Consider the following 17,042-nt stretch of genomic DNA (forward strand, 5'->3'; position numbering starts at 1 on the left):
GCACAGAATGCTCTAACCGTACGGGGCTCTCCGTGTTTCACTGGCAGCAAAACAGGACCAGAGAGTTTCCTAGCATTATTCTGAGCACCGTTTGGAGAGATTTCACTCGTCTCCCGTGCCATCTGGCCACCACAGGCAGTTCCTAGTGGGTTCAGCTACGGCAATCAACCCATGCTTCTTGCTGACACAAAGGTTCGAATGCCCGTTGCCAGACGTGGCAGGTCAACACATCAAACCCGAGCCCAGGCTCTCTCCCTAGCTGGAACAATACCCAGAAAAGACACTAAGGTGACTGAGCTGCAAACTTTTATTTGGCAGCTTTCCACCCTGAAGTTAGGAACAATGGCTTTCTTTTTTTTTTTTTTTTTTAACCACCTGGCTCCTGCAGTCTCCCACTAGAACGGATTCTGCCCTGCATTTCCCCGTGTTAACTCCCTGCCCAAGGGGCTATTTGCAGCCTTGCACGCAATGCCAATATTTTAAGGACCAGAAGCCAGGGAAACGTCACCTGTGCAAGAGCAGCAGATCCCAAGGGGCTACCTGTCAGCGTCCCACACTACTGCCAGGGACCGCCTGACGATCAGAATCAACCACCCCAGAAAGGGCCTCTGGCCCCATACCTCCCGTCACAACCCCAAGGGTGAAGAGCTGCACACTAACACAAGCATTTGTAGTTCCCCGTCTCTCAGACCTCCTCCAGCATTTTACAGAGGGATTCTATCTCTGGAAATGCCTGCAGGCAGCAGGACACACGCTGCGTCACTAGATCTCTGCACAAAGATGCCTGGGTGGCTTGGCGAGAAGGACCTAGATCTAGGTGTCTGCTGCTCTAGTGGCCACAATGCATGGGAAGCGCCACGACTGCAACTCCAGAGCATCCAGCCACTGCAGGGCATGGACTTGAACTGCTGGGGGCTAGCGATCAGCGAAAAATGGCAGGTGACAGGAGCACGCTGCCTGCTCTTCCATCCCTGCGTCACACAGCACACCCTTACCACACCGTGGCGCGGCATTTGTGAACACAGACGGCAGGAAACATTTCCCAGGTTGCTTCTCCTCCTGCTCTCTGCAGGCCACTGCCCAAGCGTGCCGTGTGGGACACAGCCAAGTGTTTCGCACTGAAGCAATTTTAAAGGCTTCGCAAAACCAACCCCCTCCCCCACAAAGCCTTGGCCAACTGCCACGGAACTCACTTGTCCAGGAACAAATCCAGGGAATCCTGCTACAGCTCATTTCAAGAGACTTCCCTCCAGGCAGGTCTGAATTAAATGGTATCAAGAACATTTTTTTACATTCATCATGAGATCCAAATGGGTTTTCAACACACAATCAGTGGGTCCACAGAATCCTATCCCCAGCGCTTTCCCTTGGGCCGGTGGCCCTGCCATCTGCAGCAATCCTTTTGCTTCATGTCTCATTGCCGTCCCCAACTTCCAGGTGATTGTGTCCGCTCCAGCCACGAGGTCCCCAGCAGGGAGCTGCCCCAGCCCCGCAGCATCTCGGAGTCCAAAGTCCCATTGTTCCCCATCGGCATGCAACTCCACAACCGGAGAGATGGGAACACTGTAGAGCATCAGCCACGTTCTTCCCAGCGGAAAACCTTTGGCACCAGTACTGATGATTTATCTAGAGAAGTAAAGGACAGAGAAACAGTAATGAGGCAAGCGCAGCAGGGTTCGTAATGCTTGTGACGAATAACTCGAGACACACAATTTTTTTTTAGGCTTCTAAATACGGAGGGTGGGATCTTTAAAAGTAAGACGGGCCTTTTTGAGAACACGAGTTTCCTTGCCAGCAAACTGCGAAACTGGGACACAGCCGTTAGACACTGGGGAGGTCAGGATGGAGGACAGGAGGACAAGCCACAGACATGACGCTGACACGAGACTGAAACACTGCAACCTGGGGTCAGAAACATGCTGTGTCAAGCACACACACAGGGGGACCAGAAGCATAAGCGATTGTGGCCTGTGGCTTGGAAGCTGCCAGTCAAGGCAGTGACCTTCTCTCCTGACCCAAGTGGGCACTTCAGGGTCGCTGTAAGACAGAATTCAACAATCACTCCTCACCCAAGCTGCTCTCAAGCACGATGAGCTCATTTTGGGGTGGGAGGGTACTGAGCAGAGAGAACAGCATCCAAAGCTACTTTCAGATACCAAAGTGAAAGTAACAGGCATCCACGTGCAGCACAGCAGCAGCAAGGTTTTCAGCTTCTTTCTTTAAGCTACCTGCCAAATTCCCTTGCGCCACTCCAAGGAGAGCAGGACTTCGCTGCGTGTCTGTTTTGCAAGAAAACCTATGCATCAACAAGCCAGAGTACTGCCCAGCTTATGGGTGTTGCTCCACATTTGTTCCCACCACAACGCAGGCCTGTTTTCCGCTCTGTGAGGCGAAGGACATACCGGCTTTTTGGTACACAGGAGGACGGGGCCTCTGTCCAGAGGGACATCACAACGTTGTGAGGCTGAGCCAAGAGCAGTGCTTGTTCAACAAGGACAAGTGCATAGCCCTACATCTAGGACAGGACAACCCCACAGACCACCACGGGCTTAGGGCCGACTGGCTAGGGACCTAGCGGAGAACGTGTTGAAGCTAGCAGTGTATCTTTGTGGTGGCGAAGGCCAAACCGAATTAAAGACAACTCAGACTGGACGTAAGTAAAAAAGCTCTGCCCAAGGAGAACAGCTTAACTTCAGAGCCCAGAGAGGTGGTGGCACTTCCGTCCTTGGCAGTCATCAACCCTCACCTATACAAGGTCCCAAGCAACTTGACCCAGCTGTGGGGGTGGCCCTGCGTGGAGCGGGGACTGGATAGAGACCTCCAAATATTCCTTCCTACTTGTCCATGGCTGTTATTACCTCCTTATCTGTCCTGCCCACCGTGCATGTCTCGCACCTGCCACGGCACAGCTCAGGGAACACCTCAGCCCACTTTACTCTGACTGTGACCCTTTAAGCAAGCTGTCTACATCCACAAATAATTAAAACTGTCCCTGGGCTGTGGAGCTGTTACCCTGCAAACAAACCCTTAGTGAGGACATGTTTTAGGCTTTCCAGTGTGTACTGACAGGGGAACGGGGGTCTGCTTTCAAGGCTCACTTGGAACAAGGGCTGATCACAGTAGGAGTGGGGGGGTAAACCAAGGCAACATTAACTCGCTCGCTGCCGTTCTTGGGACAGATGATCTCCGTCAATCCCTCTGGTCTTGGCTGACTCAGCAGTTCTCCTGTGAACAAACGAAGAGAATGAAAACATTTAAGGACTGGCAAGGCAGTGTTTGCCAGACATCCTTTCCGCATGCCCTTCCCCTTCTCCCCACCAAATAAACATCCACGATCAATGCAAACGAGCGCCGTATGAGGGTTAAGCAGTCCTGTAACCCAAGCAGGTCTCATCCACGTAACCATGGGGAACGTCCTGGTGATTACGGCCTGGAGACGTGCTGCTCCACAGAAAAGTAACATCTGCCACCTTTCCTGTCTTTGCTTTGAATCGCCTCATGCAGACTGGAGAGCTCCTCGGGGATTCACAGCATCTAGACGGAGCCTAATGAGGTGGTGGTTTTTAGCAGTGGGTGTTTTAATTAGGCTTTAGGCAGATGGGATCCAGAAGCCTACCGTCAAGCTGCATGCAAGAGAGGACACTGACCTGTAGCATCAGCAGGGTAATTGTCAGGCAGATAAATCTACAGATACGAGTCTCATTGTTCAGGTCTGCGTCCTACAGCCGTCCACACCCACGAGGCTACCTAACAACCAGCTGTCCTCCAGTTCCAGCAGAAGGTTGCTGCACAGACCCTGCCGCGACCACCTTTGGTACACGCCGGAAAGCACTGGCAGGTGTTATTTTTGCAACTCTTTCAATGCTCTTCTTTTAAGGAAGTCTAGGGAGGACCTCAAACCAGCCACAGACAAGCATGCGTGACCTTTTAAAAACCCTCACGTTATCTCTTGTTTTAGCCCCAGCCAACCCTAACCATTGTGGCTGTGTAGCTGCTGACTCCAGCACTGCAATTTCTGAGCTGTCCCTCTTGGAGCTACCTAGGAGCTGGAGAGATCCTGCCGTCCTGCTACAGCTGAGCAGCCGCAGCGCGTACCCTTCAGCTGCCAGAAGTGTCTGAAAGCAGGTAAAAATACACAAGAGGATTCCCCTCTCCTTGGGCACACTTGTGACAGCTGCTGTGGGATTGCTGTTATTTCCTGTCGGGGCTCGGGGCCACCCTATACTCTGCTGAGCGTGCAAACCCCAGCTCCCAGTCATCACCTGTAACGTTATCCCAGCTCTGTGAGGCCGTGGCAGCGGGGGGGCCCTCACGGCACACTGTCTTCCTCTGCCAACCGAGCTGCGTCGGCTGTTACTCAAGTGCCGAGTTGGCAGCTCCCCACTGCTGGCACCCTTACAGCACGTAGCCCAGGTCGAGACGCGGGTCAGCACAGTGAGACGGGAAAGCCAGGTGCCGAGATGTGCCCCGCTCCAAGAAATGCTCTGAAACGCTCACATTTCCTTCCCGCTTCTCGTCTGAACCGTAAGCAGGCTGCAGTCATAAGCCCACACAGGACTGTCTATACCCTTCAGCTGAGCAGCTACCACGAGCTGTCCCCACTACAGGTGAAGCAGACCTGCACCTCCTTGCTTTTTAGAAAGCAGCACTTGGTATTGTCAAAGCAGAGAGGAGGGTTTGGCAGGAAACAAACACACGCACGGCTCCTCTTAAAAGAGGAGCCGCCTGGGAGGCTGACAGTTCTGGCTTACCCCCACGGCCTGCAGCCTGAATTCCCGCTTGGTGTGCCTGCCTACCCTCGTCTCACACCCACGCTCAAACCTGAAGCGGGAGAGCAGGTTTTAAGCCACCCAGACACGTCTCCCAAAACAGAAGAATCGTGACAGTATTTGCAATTCAAAATTAAATCTGCACGGCAGCGTCCTCAATTACGTGAGCTGTCACGCACCGTGAGCAGTGCCGGGTCCCGCCGAGCGCGGAAAGCACAGGGCTCCCTGTCCCAGTCACTGCCGGGTGTCCAACCCCAGGCTGATATCCCACATGCTGTATTACTGACATTACTAAAAACACAGGCGCCGAAAGGCGAGTCACGAAATCAGGCACCATTACATGCTTTAAAGGCAGGGCTAATACCCATCAGAGCTTACACCAGACGAGTGAAGTGAGACTGGTCTGGCTGCTTGAGCCTTGGCTCCCGTTTCCATCTCCCCGTTTCAGGGATCCTTAGAGGGAGATTTCTCAAGCAGAAGATATTACTTCAGGGTTAAACATGTGCCTGATTTGCAGGCAAGCCCTTCCCCTCAGCTCTTCAGTCAACTGTCCTTTTCTTCATGGTTTCAATTCCCCCTGTAAGTAGCAACTGAGGCTGCCGTGAACCTCCGTGTGCTTTGTGCTAACGCAAACTTCACCAGCCCAAGCTGTGAGCCCGAGAAACCCACCAGTGAGAAAATACAGACTCCGCTCCAAGGAGGTGGGTATGCAACGAACGCACAATTCCTTCCCCTTCCAATCCAAGGATTTTCCCTGTCCCACTGCCCACCCCCTACAGCATTCTCGTTCCCTTGTCTCGGCAGATTGCCATCTTTGCTGCGCGAGCTCATCACAGTGCTAAATCAGGCACAGCTATCTAAACTATGCTCCAGATCGCTACTAAGCAAAAGTGCAGTACAAATCCCACCTCGACAGGTAATCAGCAGAGCTGCAACAAACTAGAACTGAGACTCTGCTTGGATGCAGCTCCCCAGGTCCAGAATCTTTTGGAGCTTTCAGAAATGTTCATTCCTATTCAGACGTCATTTGAACTGCAGAAGATTAGAAATAAAAGTCTTCGGGCTTGCAGCAGGGAGGAAAAGAACAAATTAAAGGAAGTACTGCACTGACACAAAAGAAAAAGCCAAGTCTTCCGCACGTGGGGGTGTTTGCTTGGTTTAACTGTAAGGTTAAGTGTAGCTGGAGCAGTCCGTGACTCCAGGGCTGCAGCACATTACGTATTTTGATTGCACATTCCTTATAAGCACGTCACTGATTTTACTGGACGCCTCAGTTCTGCCTGCCCCCTCTGAAAGGCTGCCCTGCGACAGCACATTAACAAACCACGAAGCTTATTCTCATCTCACCGTGGTCTGTTTTAGTATTAATTTCCACAGAAGACGCTTCTTTGCTGCTTCTCGGTCTGCAGTGGCACATACGGCTCAGAGGAGCTGCATCTGTCCCACGGCCACCCTCCTGGTATTTTGGGACAGGAGGAGGTCTCCACAGCTGGTTGAAACGTGCCGGGCAGCACGTTAAGTGTGAGGCACAAACGTAACTTGCTGTCCACACAGGACACACGGGAGACACTTCCGCTGTCTGTTGTCATCCATGCTTTTCTGTGTTCTCGGGCCTAGGCACAATTTTTGGTCAGACACAAAGTCAGGCCCATGATTCTTCCTGCCCTTGCTTGGCTGGGGTTTGGAGAGGGAAGCCTCCCTCAGAGCCCTTGCCAGCAATCAGGCCACGCATGCCGCAAAGCACACTTCGCTGGCCTTTAGGAAATACCCGTGAAATGCCAGATAGCCCTGACGAATCAGGGGGTTAGGAGGGAAGCTGACAGTAAGAAAAGCGAGTACTTGCAAGAGTGTTCAGTTACCCGGTGCTGGCAGCCAGACGAGCCAGGCTGTAAGACTGCTTGGCTGCCTAACAGGCAGAAGCGTTTTGCAGACAGGGGAGGAAAATCCCACGAAGGCCATTTGCCTTCTGTTGCACTTTCCACACAGTTCCTGGTGCCATGGACACGCTAAGTGGCACCAGGTTCCCTGTTCACGTGTCAGCCACCTACAGCAAGGGCACAGAGCTGAGGGAGTGCTCCAGCCTGCCAGGCCACATCCTTGCCCCCAGAGCTGGCAGGAGGACACGTTTGCACAGCACCAACCTGACGGTATTTCTCGTTTTCATGGTGTCAGTCAGGACCTAGGCTCCACAGGGACAAGCCAGTAATGGATGAGCAGGATCCTGGCCCTCCCTGGCTGCGTGGTGCTGCTCACATCCTCCTTTCTCTCCAGCCTGCTTGGGACCTAGATATATCAGCCGTGCCTCACGACAGGGGCACGAAACAGGCAAAACCAAGCTGTTCCTATATCCTGCCCTGCCTCGGCACTGTCCACCTCACTCCACTGCACGCCACAGAACTGCTACAGCCATATATCCACTCAGGGACTGCCCGCTAAAAAAATGCTGCTCTCCATTGGTATGAATTTTTAACACGTGCCTCAAAGCGCCGTCTACATCTCAGGCACAAAAATATTCCCCAGAAAGTCAGAACGCTACACCGCCCTTCATTTATTGCCAGGGCCCTGAGCAGCCTCATCTACACGTCGAGGTGGCCCTGGGTTGGATGGAGACCTCCAAGAGAAGATTTCATTCTCTTCTCACTTCAGCCACGAACACAACAGGGGTTGAAAGCACAGAGATCACAGAAGGGAGACGAGCAAAGTGCACAGTACGAACAGAAGGCTCCACGAGCCTCACACTGCAGTCCTGTTTGTAGGAGCTTAAAACAAAACCAAAACCAAAACCAGCACGTGAAGGTGCCCCAGTAGAGACACCACTGTGGGAAAACCAAGAGAGAAGAAAGCTCGGTTGTAAGCTCCGGTCACAACAGCTGGCTGGTGAGCAGAGCCACCCGTCAGGTGAAGCATGCGCTCAGGAACAGTCAGCCTGGGACTAAATGTTTTTAAAGGAAGAAAGGGAGGGCTGGAAAACAAAAAGCAAAGCTTGCTCTGCAAACGCGGAGTAGGACAGCAGGCCTGTCACAAAGCAAAGGAGCAACACACACACACATCCCCCAGCCCAGAGAAAAGGGCATGGGGAACAAGGAAGAAGGTGAAGCTTTAAAAAAATGTGCAGCCATGGGCCTCTCAGCCAAAAATCTATCTCTAGACTTCACAGCTCTGGCTATGGACACATACACGGCTCACCATGAACATTTACTGCAGCTGGCTGCGCAGGAAGGTACCTGACCAAGGCTCCTAATTCACCACCTCCCATTTTAGCCATTCAGAAAAGACAAGAGGTCAACAGACACCAGCTAGAGAGCTGGAGGCTTAAGAGGGGTAAATACCTTCCTCCTTCCCCAGCTAGTGACCGTCAGCCAGTGCTTAGCCCCCCGCTGTCACAGCAGCAGAGGATGCTGACACAACCCAGTGGTTGCAAAAGCTCTGGGGAAGCCGTTGGCACTGGACCGAGCGTACCCTGGGTGGAGAGCTTGGGTGGAATGCGTTTCAGAGGCTTCACTCAGCAGGTAAATGAAAGTCATTATTCAAAATGCCAGTTTGCATCTCATTTACATCGCAGTAGTTTCCCTGACATGAGTTATGTGAACTCATCCCCTGCTAATGCTTCCAAGCAAAGCATTCCCAAGCAAAGTGCAAAGTTTCCAAGTACGAAACTTAGAAAATATTATGTTTGTCCCAAAACATCATTTACTAATCTTTTCCTCAGGCCCACAGAAATTAATCATAGTTAGAGCTGAAATTCAATAAAAGAAACAACAAAAAAGAGTTCCAAACCCAGACTATTCAGTACTTCTTATCACCATACTCGCAAACCAGAACGGAGAGAGCAGCAGTAAATCATCAAAATAACTGCATCAAAATAGCCATCAGGAACAGCCAGGAAGGCGTGAGCCCTTTCATCTCCTTCTGACAGCACGAAACAAGCAGCTCAGAGAAATGAAGGACGGCTGGCACCTACCTAATTCCTGAGTCCGCACGGGTAGCTGAGCTACCCATCAGGCACAAGAAATCTCTCTGCTCTTCCTGCATCTCACTGCTCACAGAGAGCATTTCTGCAAAGTCCCGTTGTCATCTCAGAAACAGATGGGCCGTGAGGAGAGGAGGCTGTGATTTTTGATGTGAACATGACGACGTTTCTCTGCTCTGTCCCGCCAATCTGTTTCAAACAGTATTTCAGCACGAGTAGCCTTCCTCGCCCAGCTTCATCCTCACCTGTCCTGTCAGGCACTCAGTCCTTGCACTTGGACACCTACCTGGGCAATTTGCTCTAAGGAACCTGCTTTGGCAGGGGGGTTGGACCCGATGATCTCTCAAGGTCCCTTCCAACGCCTACAATTCTGTGATTTCCCAGTGCAGTGGGGCTGGGGGTAGCCGCTAGGAAGTGGCCAGAGGTGACAAGTAAACAGGACAGCACCAAAAGCTCAGGAAAACAAGAGCAGGTGCTTGGGAAAAGCTGAAACAGAAAATAAGGAATCCGCTGAATTTTGCTGCCCTTCTAATATCTGCCCTAAAAAGCGTCTTGCAATCAGCAGGCTGCAACACAGCATTTTCAGATGACTGCAATATGAAGTCATGAAAAATTGATTTGCCTCATTAACATTTTAGGGCCTTATTAGCTGGAACGAAATTGATCGTCAAGGCATTTTAAGGGCAAGTCACAGCACAATGAGCTCAGCATGAATTATCCTCAGCCCGGAATAGAAAGAGGTCTGTCACTGAGTAACCAAGTCCAGAACCTACCTTTTGGCTATTTTTAATTCCACCTGTCCAACCGTATCTGCCACAAACACTTCCTCGTTCTGCCAAGGCGAGGGACCGGCTGGAGAGCAAGCTGCAGACAGCCCCGGTCTGCGTGCTCTCACCCAGTAACAGCAAGGCTCTGCAGAGCATCCACCTGGATACCAGACACCTTTTGAAATCAGTAATCCCAAAGCTATTACTCCCTATCACGGAGGAGATGCTGAACTTCCCCTCTCAACCAGACGACGAGCATGCCATAGGTACAACTCAAGGGGAAAAAAGGGGAAGAGGAAGCAGAGAAAAGAGCCTGAAAGAGCTCTCGAAGCCATTCCTATGATAAAAAATAGCTAACAGGCATGGTTCTCCAAGGTTGGTAGGGAGCTACCAACACCGGTCAGCGTTCTGCTAACTCTGGCTCTCTGTGTTTGGGTCACAAAACGTTAGAAGCTGGCAACGTGAAAAGCCAGCTCCTGGAAGGGACCTGGGTGGTGGGAGGCTTACCAGGCCCAGCTCTGTGAACTGCCAGCAGCTGGTAAGGCAGAAGCAGGTCGCAGTCTGATCAGCTGCTAAGTTTAGAGGAGAATTAGGTGACGCCAGAGGACATTTTTCCTTGCAATGCTTTGGAAATGGCACTGCACCCAGAAATGGGATCGTTTTTCTGCGTGCTCCAACACAAGGACTAGGAAACATCAACTACTGTGAGGTGGACTCAGAGAAAACCAAAGGACGTGGTTCAACACCCACCAAAGCCTGCAGAGCTCCCTGCTGCGTTTTGCTGCAGATTTTGTAATCCGGGGTTACTAAAGAGGGCTCACAAGGAAAACACTTCAGACAAGTTTTCCACTCAGCTGGCTTGTTCCTTCCCCACAGGTTGCCCACACGTGCCACAGGTGAAGGTAGGATCCTGGCTGTGCAGTTTGTCTGCTGGAACAAGCGTTCAGCAAAGCCCAGCTGCTGAGTGAAACACCTACAGTTTTCCTTGGGGTAGGCTTTTACACGCCACCACAATGTGGTTTTTTCATCATTATTACGATTTTAACATTTACCTGCCTTTTGCCAGACAAGAGCAAACCAAACACACGTGCAAGACGTATGTACCCGTGTAGCCCAACAGTTTTTCCTGAGATTAAGTAAACTTCTCCCCGATAAAAGTACTTGGCTCCATCAGTTAGCCTTGCCGTAGCGCCGTTCCAAGGCATCAGTGTGTTAGTAAGCTCAATTGGAGGGAGCTGAGTTTTCAAACCTGCATGGCAAGTATCCTTTTCCAGATCATTTAAGGTGAGATGCATGCACAATATTCCTCTGGAAAGCTACTCTGGTCACTCTAGAGCTTTCCTCGCATACCATTCAGCAGGAAAATCACGGAGTCTGCTTAAGCAAAGGAATAAATTCTTTCGGCATCATTGACTGGTCTAAGGAAAAGTCTAATCACCTTAAATCCCTTTCAGGCTCAAATGTTAGATCCTATAAGTCTTTACTTGTTAACTGCACCAACGCAAACTCATGTTTAGATGAAGGAGGGAAGTCCCATTTTTAATCAATTAACTTGACTTTCTCTTGAAGCCACTCTAGTGTGGAATTTGATCTATGGATGTACATCACAACGTTTATTCTAGATTTGTTCTCAGCTTGAACAAAATGCCTCCTTGCTGCTTCTTCTACAAAGTCATCCAATCTCTGCTAGTTATTAACTAATTAGTTATTAACTGTACGCTGACCACAGCTACGACTTAGCTGAGTAGGATCCTGCGGGATCACAGAAGCTTCCCTAATAATGAGGGCATCAGCTCTAACTTGCTTTTCTGCATATATATTTTCCCCTCTACACCAAAGTTTCTTCAGTATGTCCTTAGGTCCAGTGTTTCTTCCTGGTAAGACAGACCATGGCGCAGATTTGGCTGTACACTTGAAGCTACGTGGCTGAAATCAGAGCACCAAGACCAGCGGCCAGCTCTCCTTTTGGTCTTACAGGTTAGGGCTGGTGTTGGCTATAAAGCACTGCTGGTGCACGTGGCAATGCCCAAAGCACCACTCTAAAAACATCAGAGCCTAGATTTCGCTAGGCCAATGGAAGTGGAGAATAGACCTATTAAAAAAAAATAATAAATTTTCCCCATCCATTTGATTCCAAGTATTTCTGTTATTACCAAAACTGCTGTCTTTGAAGTCTCAGCGAGCTGCTGGATTTGCACTGCTCAATGGTCAGGAACAAAGCGCTGTCTGTCCTTTTACTATTAAGAGCTTTACAAAACCTTTTTCTACTTGTCCCCTTTTCCAGAGAGAATGAGAACTGATCTTTTTTTTTTTTTCCAGCAAAACCCCAGCATTTCCAATCATTTAACCACCTGAACCCTCCTGCTTCCTAACACTCAAACAGGTGACAACTAACAGTTATATATCAAGGCAGTAACTAGCTTTTGCTTAAAAACACATTTTCCCCATGTGAAATTGCTTATTTATGGACTTTTGCTTATTGCTTTTGCTTATTTATGGACTTAACATTACAGATTGTTTTACTACCTCTGCTGAAAGCAATTCTTGGTAGTTTTTATTCTGCCTTTGGAACATCTTCCAAAAAGATAAGTCATGCGAGTTCAGAAACACTGGCTTTGCTACTTCACTCCTGCTGCGTTCATTGCCTGCTAAATGCCATCTGGTCTTGGGTTCTCAGGGCCCAAAAATAAACTGCAGCATCCTCCTTTGCTGCTTAAAAAACATTTCTCCCATGGCAGTCACGTTTGCTACTGAAACAGGAGGGAGCTCTGGGGGCTGTGAAGAACTCATCAACCTCCCAGGGAAGCAACAGCATTGCCAGGAAAACATTTCACACCTCCAGAGACCTCAGAAGAGAGGACAAGCAGGACTGGAAAAGCAGGACACTTGCTCTGAAACGCCGTCCAGTGCTCAAGTTCAGGCTCTAACCAGGCTCGCTCGGAGGGGAGGTGAAGCAGATAGAGCAGCTCAAGATAAGGCCTCTGCAGATAATCAGGCAAACCGCTGGCACACAGAAGGAAGAGACGACAAGTTTCGGAGGTGCTCAGAAGCCATGTGTTGGTTTAGTCCACTTTCCACAGGGCAATGGCACAGCCACAGCCAAAGAAGTAAGAGCAACCACACACAAACTCACACAAAGCACTGTTACAAGAAAAGCAAAGGCTGTCCCTCCTTGGATTTTCTTGCAAAAGGGAGTTTAAAGGAGGGAGCACTAGCCTGACTAGGTTAGAGGCTTTCTTTCCTTCTACAACCAACGAAAGTTTGTTCCATAGGGGAAAAATGCAGAGAAAAAACAGACACAGCGGCTGCTCCTATTTGCACACATGAGGATTTTTCAGGCTCGGTGACGGTGGAAACGTGTCCCACATTTCTGGGCTTTGCTACTACCTGCGGCAGCCAGAGGCACCCAGGACCCCTGTCGGTGACCTTGTTGTTCCCCCACATCTCAGCCTCCTGCATTTTTCTTAAACACACAAGCCAGGAGGACAGCCCTCCAAGCAAGGCGAAGCTTTATTAAAAATGACTGCTGATTCAAAATGAGTTTTAAATCCTTTTGTAATGATGACCGGATTAACTGCATCTCGCAGCGTTATGCAACTGGGGATAGAGCAGCACCCAGCAAGCAGCACTAAGTGCCATCCCCAACGGGACCTCAGCTCCGCAGCCCCAGCATTCACCTGCAGCACTTGTAGGGACGGGGCTTGCTGCAGGCACCCCACGGGAGCAGAATCGCCTGCAAGTCTTGCATGACGCAGAATAGAAGGATTTAATTCTTCTTGTATAGAAGAAGGTGTTTTTGTGACCTAGCTTTCAGCCAGAGGTGCTGTTTCAGTGTAATGCTTCAGTCACATACTATCAAAAAGGCAGGTAAGGGTGACAAACCTCTGACCTGGACCCTGGCCACGGGCCTGGCAGGGAACACACGACACAGCATTGCGCCATTACCAGCAGCGAGCTGGAGGCTGGGCACGGACCAAACTCCAAGTGCCTCCACCCAAGCATCCAGCCTGCCCCCAGGGGAGGCTCAGCTCCCTCTCACCAAGCACACCCAGCCACACTTGCAACTGTTGGCTTTTAAAGGAAGCACGTTTCAGCACTTGAGAAGCGCAGTGCCAACAACCCACGTCACCCATGCAGAGCCAGACTACGTGTTACCCAAACCACAGCATCATCATGCCCACCTCAGCAAAAAGGTGGATTTTTATGTATTTTTTAAACCAGATCCCAATGCGAATCACTAACTTGAGCACCGTCTCACCTTGTTTGGCAACATTTTCCTAACATCGTGTTCTGCTTCATTGCAGGCGCTCCAAAACATGCATATGTGTATGAACATCATGCGCTAGGCTCCCTGTTGCTGTAGATGAAAGATATGGTTTATTTTAAAGAAGCACAAGTAGCAAGTTAAAAATAAGAGGCAAGAAGCTTCGTAGTAGCTTTCTTGTTACAAAAAGAAGAGAAAGCTACTTTTTTCAGCTCCCAAAAGGAAGGTTCCCAAACTTCTCTTTCATCCAGAAAACTCTTTATTTTGACTAAGCCTTTGAGGGACAAAGGCACTGCTTGGGAAAAGGCCCACATAAGGCTCCGTTCCTGATCATTTATTTCAGCATCTCACCCTAGGAGGTTCCAAGCTGACCATAGCAGGCATTTGCCGAGTTGAACCACACAAGCATCAGTTAAGATCTTCCCCAAATCCAACAACAATCACACCAGCGCCTGAAGGACTCCCTCTGGGCACACGCGTGTTCCTCTGGGAAATTACAGGCTTCTCGCTTACTGAGGTTGGCGTGAAATTGTCACCAGGGCAAGATCACAGGCTTCCCCTTCTCCAGTGCGAGTGAGACTCCCTGCCCCAAGCTCCTTGCAGCACAAATTCCAGTACAAAGACCTGACTGGACCTGTTGGTGAGGTCAAAGCACACACAGGTTTCATGCCCCATGTAGCCCTCTGGCACTGTCACAGAGTTGAGCAAAAGTATCTGGAGATGCCTGAAGTTCCAAAGTGAGGCTCCTATCAGCTCCATTTTCAGTCACATCTGTCCACCGAAAGCTTTAAAAAAAGTATGAAATAAATTCTTGCTCAGCTGAAGTCTGGGATACTGTAGCCAGAAAGTGACAGCATCTCTTACAGAATCATGGAATATCCCGAGCTGGAAGGGACCCGTAAGGATCATCGAGTCCAACCACTGGCACCACACAGATCTACCCCAAAATTCAGACCTATGACTAAGAGCACAGTCCAAACGCTTCTCAAACTCCAACAGGCTTGGTGCCGTGACTGTGTCCCTGGGGAGCCTGTTCCAGTGCGCAACAGCCCTCTCAGTGAAGAACCTCTTCCTGATATCCAGCCTGAACCTCCCCTGTCACAGCTTGACACCATTCCCTCGGGTCCTGTCACTGGTCACTACAGAGAACAGATCGGCGCCTGCCCCTCCACTCCCCCTCGTGAGGAAGCTGTAGGCCGCCATGAGGTCTCCCCTCAGCCTCCTCTTTCCAGGCTGAACAGGCCAAGTGACCTCAGCCGCTCCTTGTTTAAAAGAGAGTTTAAAAGCTTGAATTCTTGAATCCTTATAACCTTCATGACACCGAGAGCTCCAGGTGCCCCAGCAGGGCACGATTCCAGCAGTGCATTGTCAAGCCTGGGGTGGCTCAGTCCTGTTCTGTCACGGGGGGAACTGGAAGGACATCTGTGAAGGAAACTGAGAAACCACAGGCATGCCTGAACTCCCATCGTGCATAGTCACGTCCCTGCCTTGGAGACAGGGAAACACCATTTTCCCTATGCTGTCCTCCTAGAACACGAGTGGGGTGGAGGGGGTGCCTTAAAATCCACCACACAGGCACCCACTAAAGCTCCAAGCTGCTGAAAAAAGTTAACTGCTATCGGAGGGAAGGGCTTTTTAGCAGAGCCCCAGAGCAAAGGGCAAGGTGGAGAGATGGGATGTGCGAGGGCTAAGCGGGACGACCACGCAGCCCTGCACGGCGCTTGGTACGAGCTCAGCGTGAGCAGACCGCCCTCAGAGGCCCGGCACTGCGGCATATGTGCACCACTTTACAGAAACCCACCCAAAATAGATTTAAGCTGTTCCGTGGTAAAAATAACGGCGACCAAGAAATGTTGTGTCAGATGACAAGAAAGGGAAGCTCCTGTGGATAGATTTCCTAAATTTAGCCACTTTGATGGATAAAAAACTCATTTGGACTTGAGTTTTCCATATCCAGCGTGCACACTGTTCTCTTAAATAAGGATGTCAAAATCTCACTCAGACGAAGAAAGAGTCTGTTCAAAGGGAAGATGCAGAGAAACAGGGAGCTAAAAATTCCTCCGGTTACGTAACGTGTCTGTCCAGGCCTGGTGCTGGGTGCAGGCTGCCTGCTTTGGAAACCCGCCACCACACACCCAGCAGTCCTGCTGGAAAAACCCAACTGCACCCAGCCAGAGGGCAAGAAGCACCGCTCAGACGGGAGAGGAAGCACACACACGACCCTCTGTCTCTTCCTCTCTTTGCTGCAGCACAGCGTTATCTACAGGAAACTACTCCAGCGGGGATGCCGTGGCAGCCTGTTTGCTCCTCTGTGGGGACGGAGCACGCTGGCTTCCTGAAGATAAGGCCGAGAGGAGGCTTCCCCAGGAAAGCCAACCTGTTCAAAGGGCTTTTTGGGGACTACTTTGAGCCAGCACTGCCCATCCCAGCTTCGCTGCCTGCTCCCGGAGGCTGCTCGGTGATGTGGTGCTGCGGGATGTTGTCACCCATAAAGCTGAACAGCAGGACGGAGGCTTGCTGGCTCGCCGTTCACATTATTCACACCAGCATGCAGTGCTCTTCAAAACCAGTTTGGGTCCGCTCCACTGAGTGATGGCTCCACGCAGCTTTTGCTCCAGTTTGGATTTACAATTCCCCATGCCCTTGGGCAACTGCTGGGTGAGTCTACCGTCTGCAGCATACCTTCCACCCTACAGACCTGCCGTGTGTTGAGCAGCTCAGCTGTCCCCTTAAAGTCTCTCCTGCTCCAGCTCCTTTGGGTCCCATCATGACTAAGACTCCATGCTAGGGAAGGGCATTGCAAAACAAATATATTGGGCATAAATACCCTGAAACATTCCCTGTCATAGCCTGCAATAAGTACAGCTGCATCTCACCGTCAGCGGAGGACACAATCCTGAAGCGTGCCATGGTCAGGAATTCGACAGACAGCAAAGGTATTTTTCCCTGTAGTGTAGCAGAGAAGGAGGATGTGGATAGAGGCCAGCGAGTTCTACACACAGCATAAACACACAGGGAGAGCGTGGAGGGTGGAAAGACATCAACATCAGGATGGTCAACACAAGGTGCCTGCTTTTCAGAGCGGATCACAATTCGTAGCCATTATCCCATGTTTGGGTCCATCACTCCTGCTTGATCGTGGTTTATCTGAGAATTTTCACGACAGCAACGAAAACACAGCCATTCGGATAAAGGCAACAGGAACGCTTACAGTAAAAGGCTGATGTCAGGCTGACACTCTCGGACAGAGCTCCCTGTTCCCATCCACCACG

At 50.5% G+C, this 17,042-nt stretch overlaps 1 protein-coding gene across 4 annotated transcripts in view; it reads right to left on the bottom strand.

Moving 5' to 3' along the window:
• The window catches only part of MFHAS1 (multifunctional ROCO family signaling regulator 1), a gene marked incomplete at its 3' end in the record, with an annotated part of 28,371 nt that overhangs the window by 2,162 nt on the left and 9,167 nt on the right, over positions 1-17,042 (bottom strand). The window contains exons 2-3 of one of the 4 annotated variants that reach the window (XR_014583439.1): positions 3,099-3,225; positions 1,194-1,626 (exon numbers count right to left, since the gene is read on the bottom strand). Coding sequence is in view for 3 of the 4 variants with exons in the window: in XM_083833830.1 (XP_083689956.1) it covers positions 1,623-1,626; positions 3,099-3,225 (131 nt within the window). Of the gene's footprint in view, positions 1-1,192; positions 1,627-3,094; positions 3,226-13,764; positions 13,864-17,042 lie in introns of those variants that run through there. The other 3 variants (XM_083833830.1, XM_083833832.1, XM_083833831.1) reach the window with 3 other exon arrangements.

The sequence above is a fragment of the Anser anser genome (genome assembly GCF_964211835.1).
Source record: "Anser anser genome assembly, chromosome: 4".
Taxonomy (NCBI): domain Eukaryota; kingdom Metazoa; phylum Chordata; class Aves; order Anseriformes; family Anatidae; genus Anser; species Anser anser.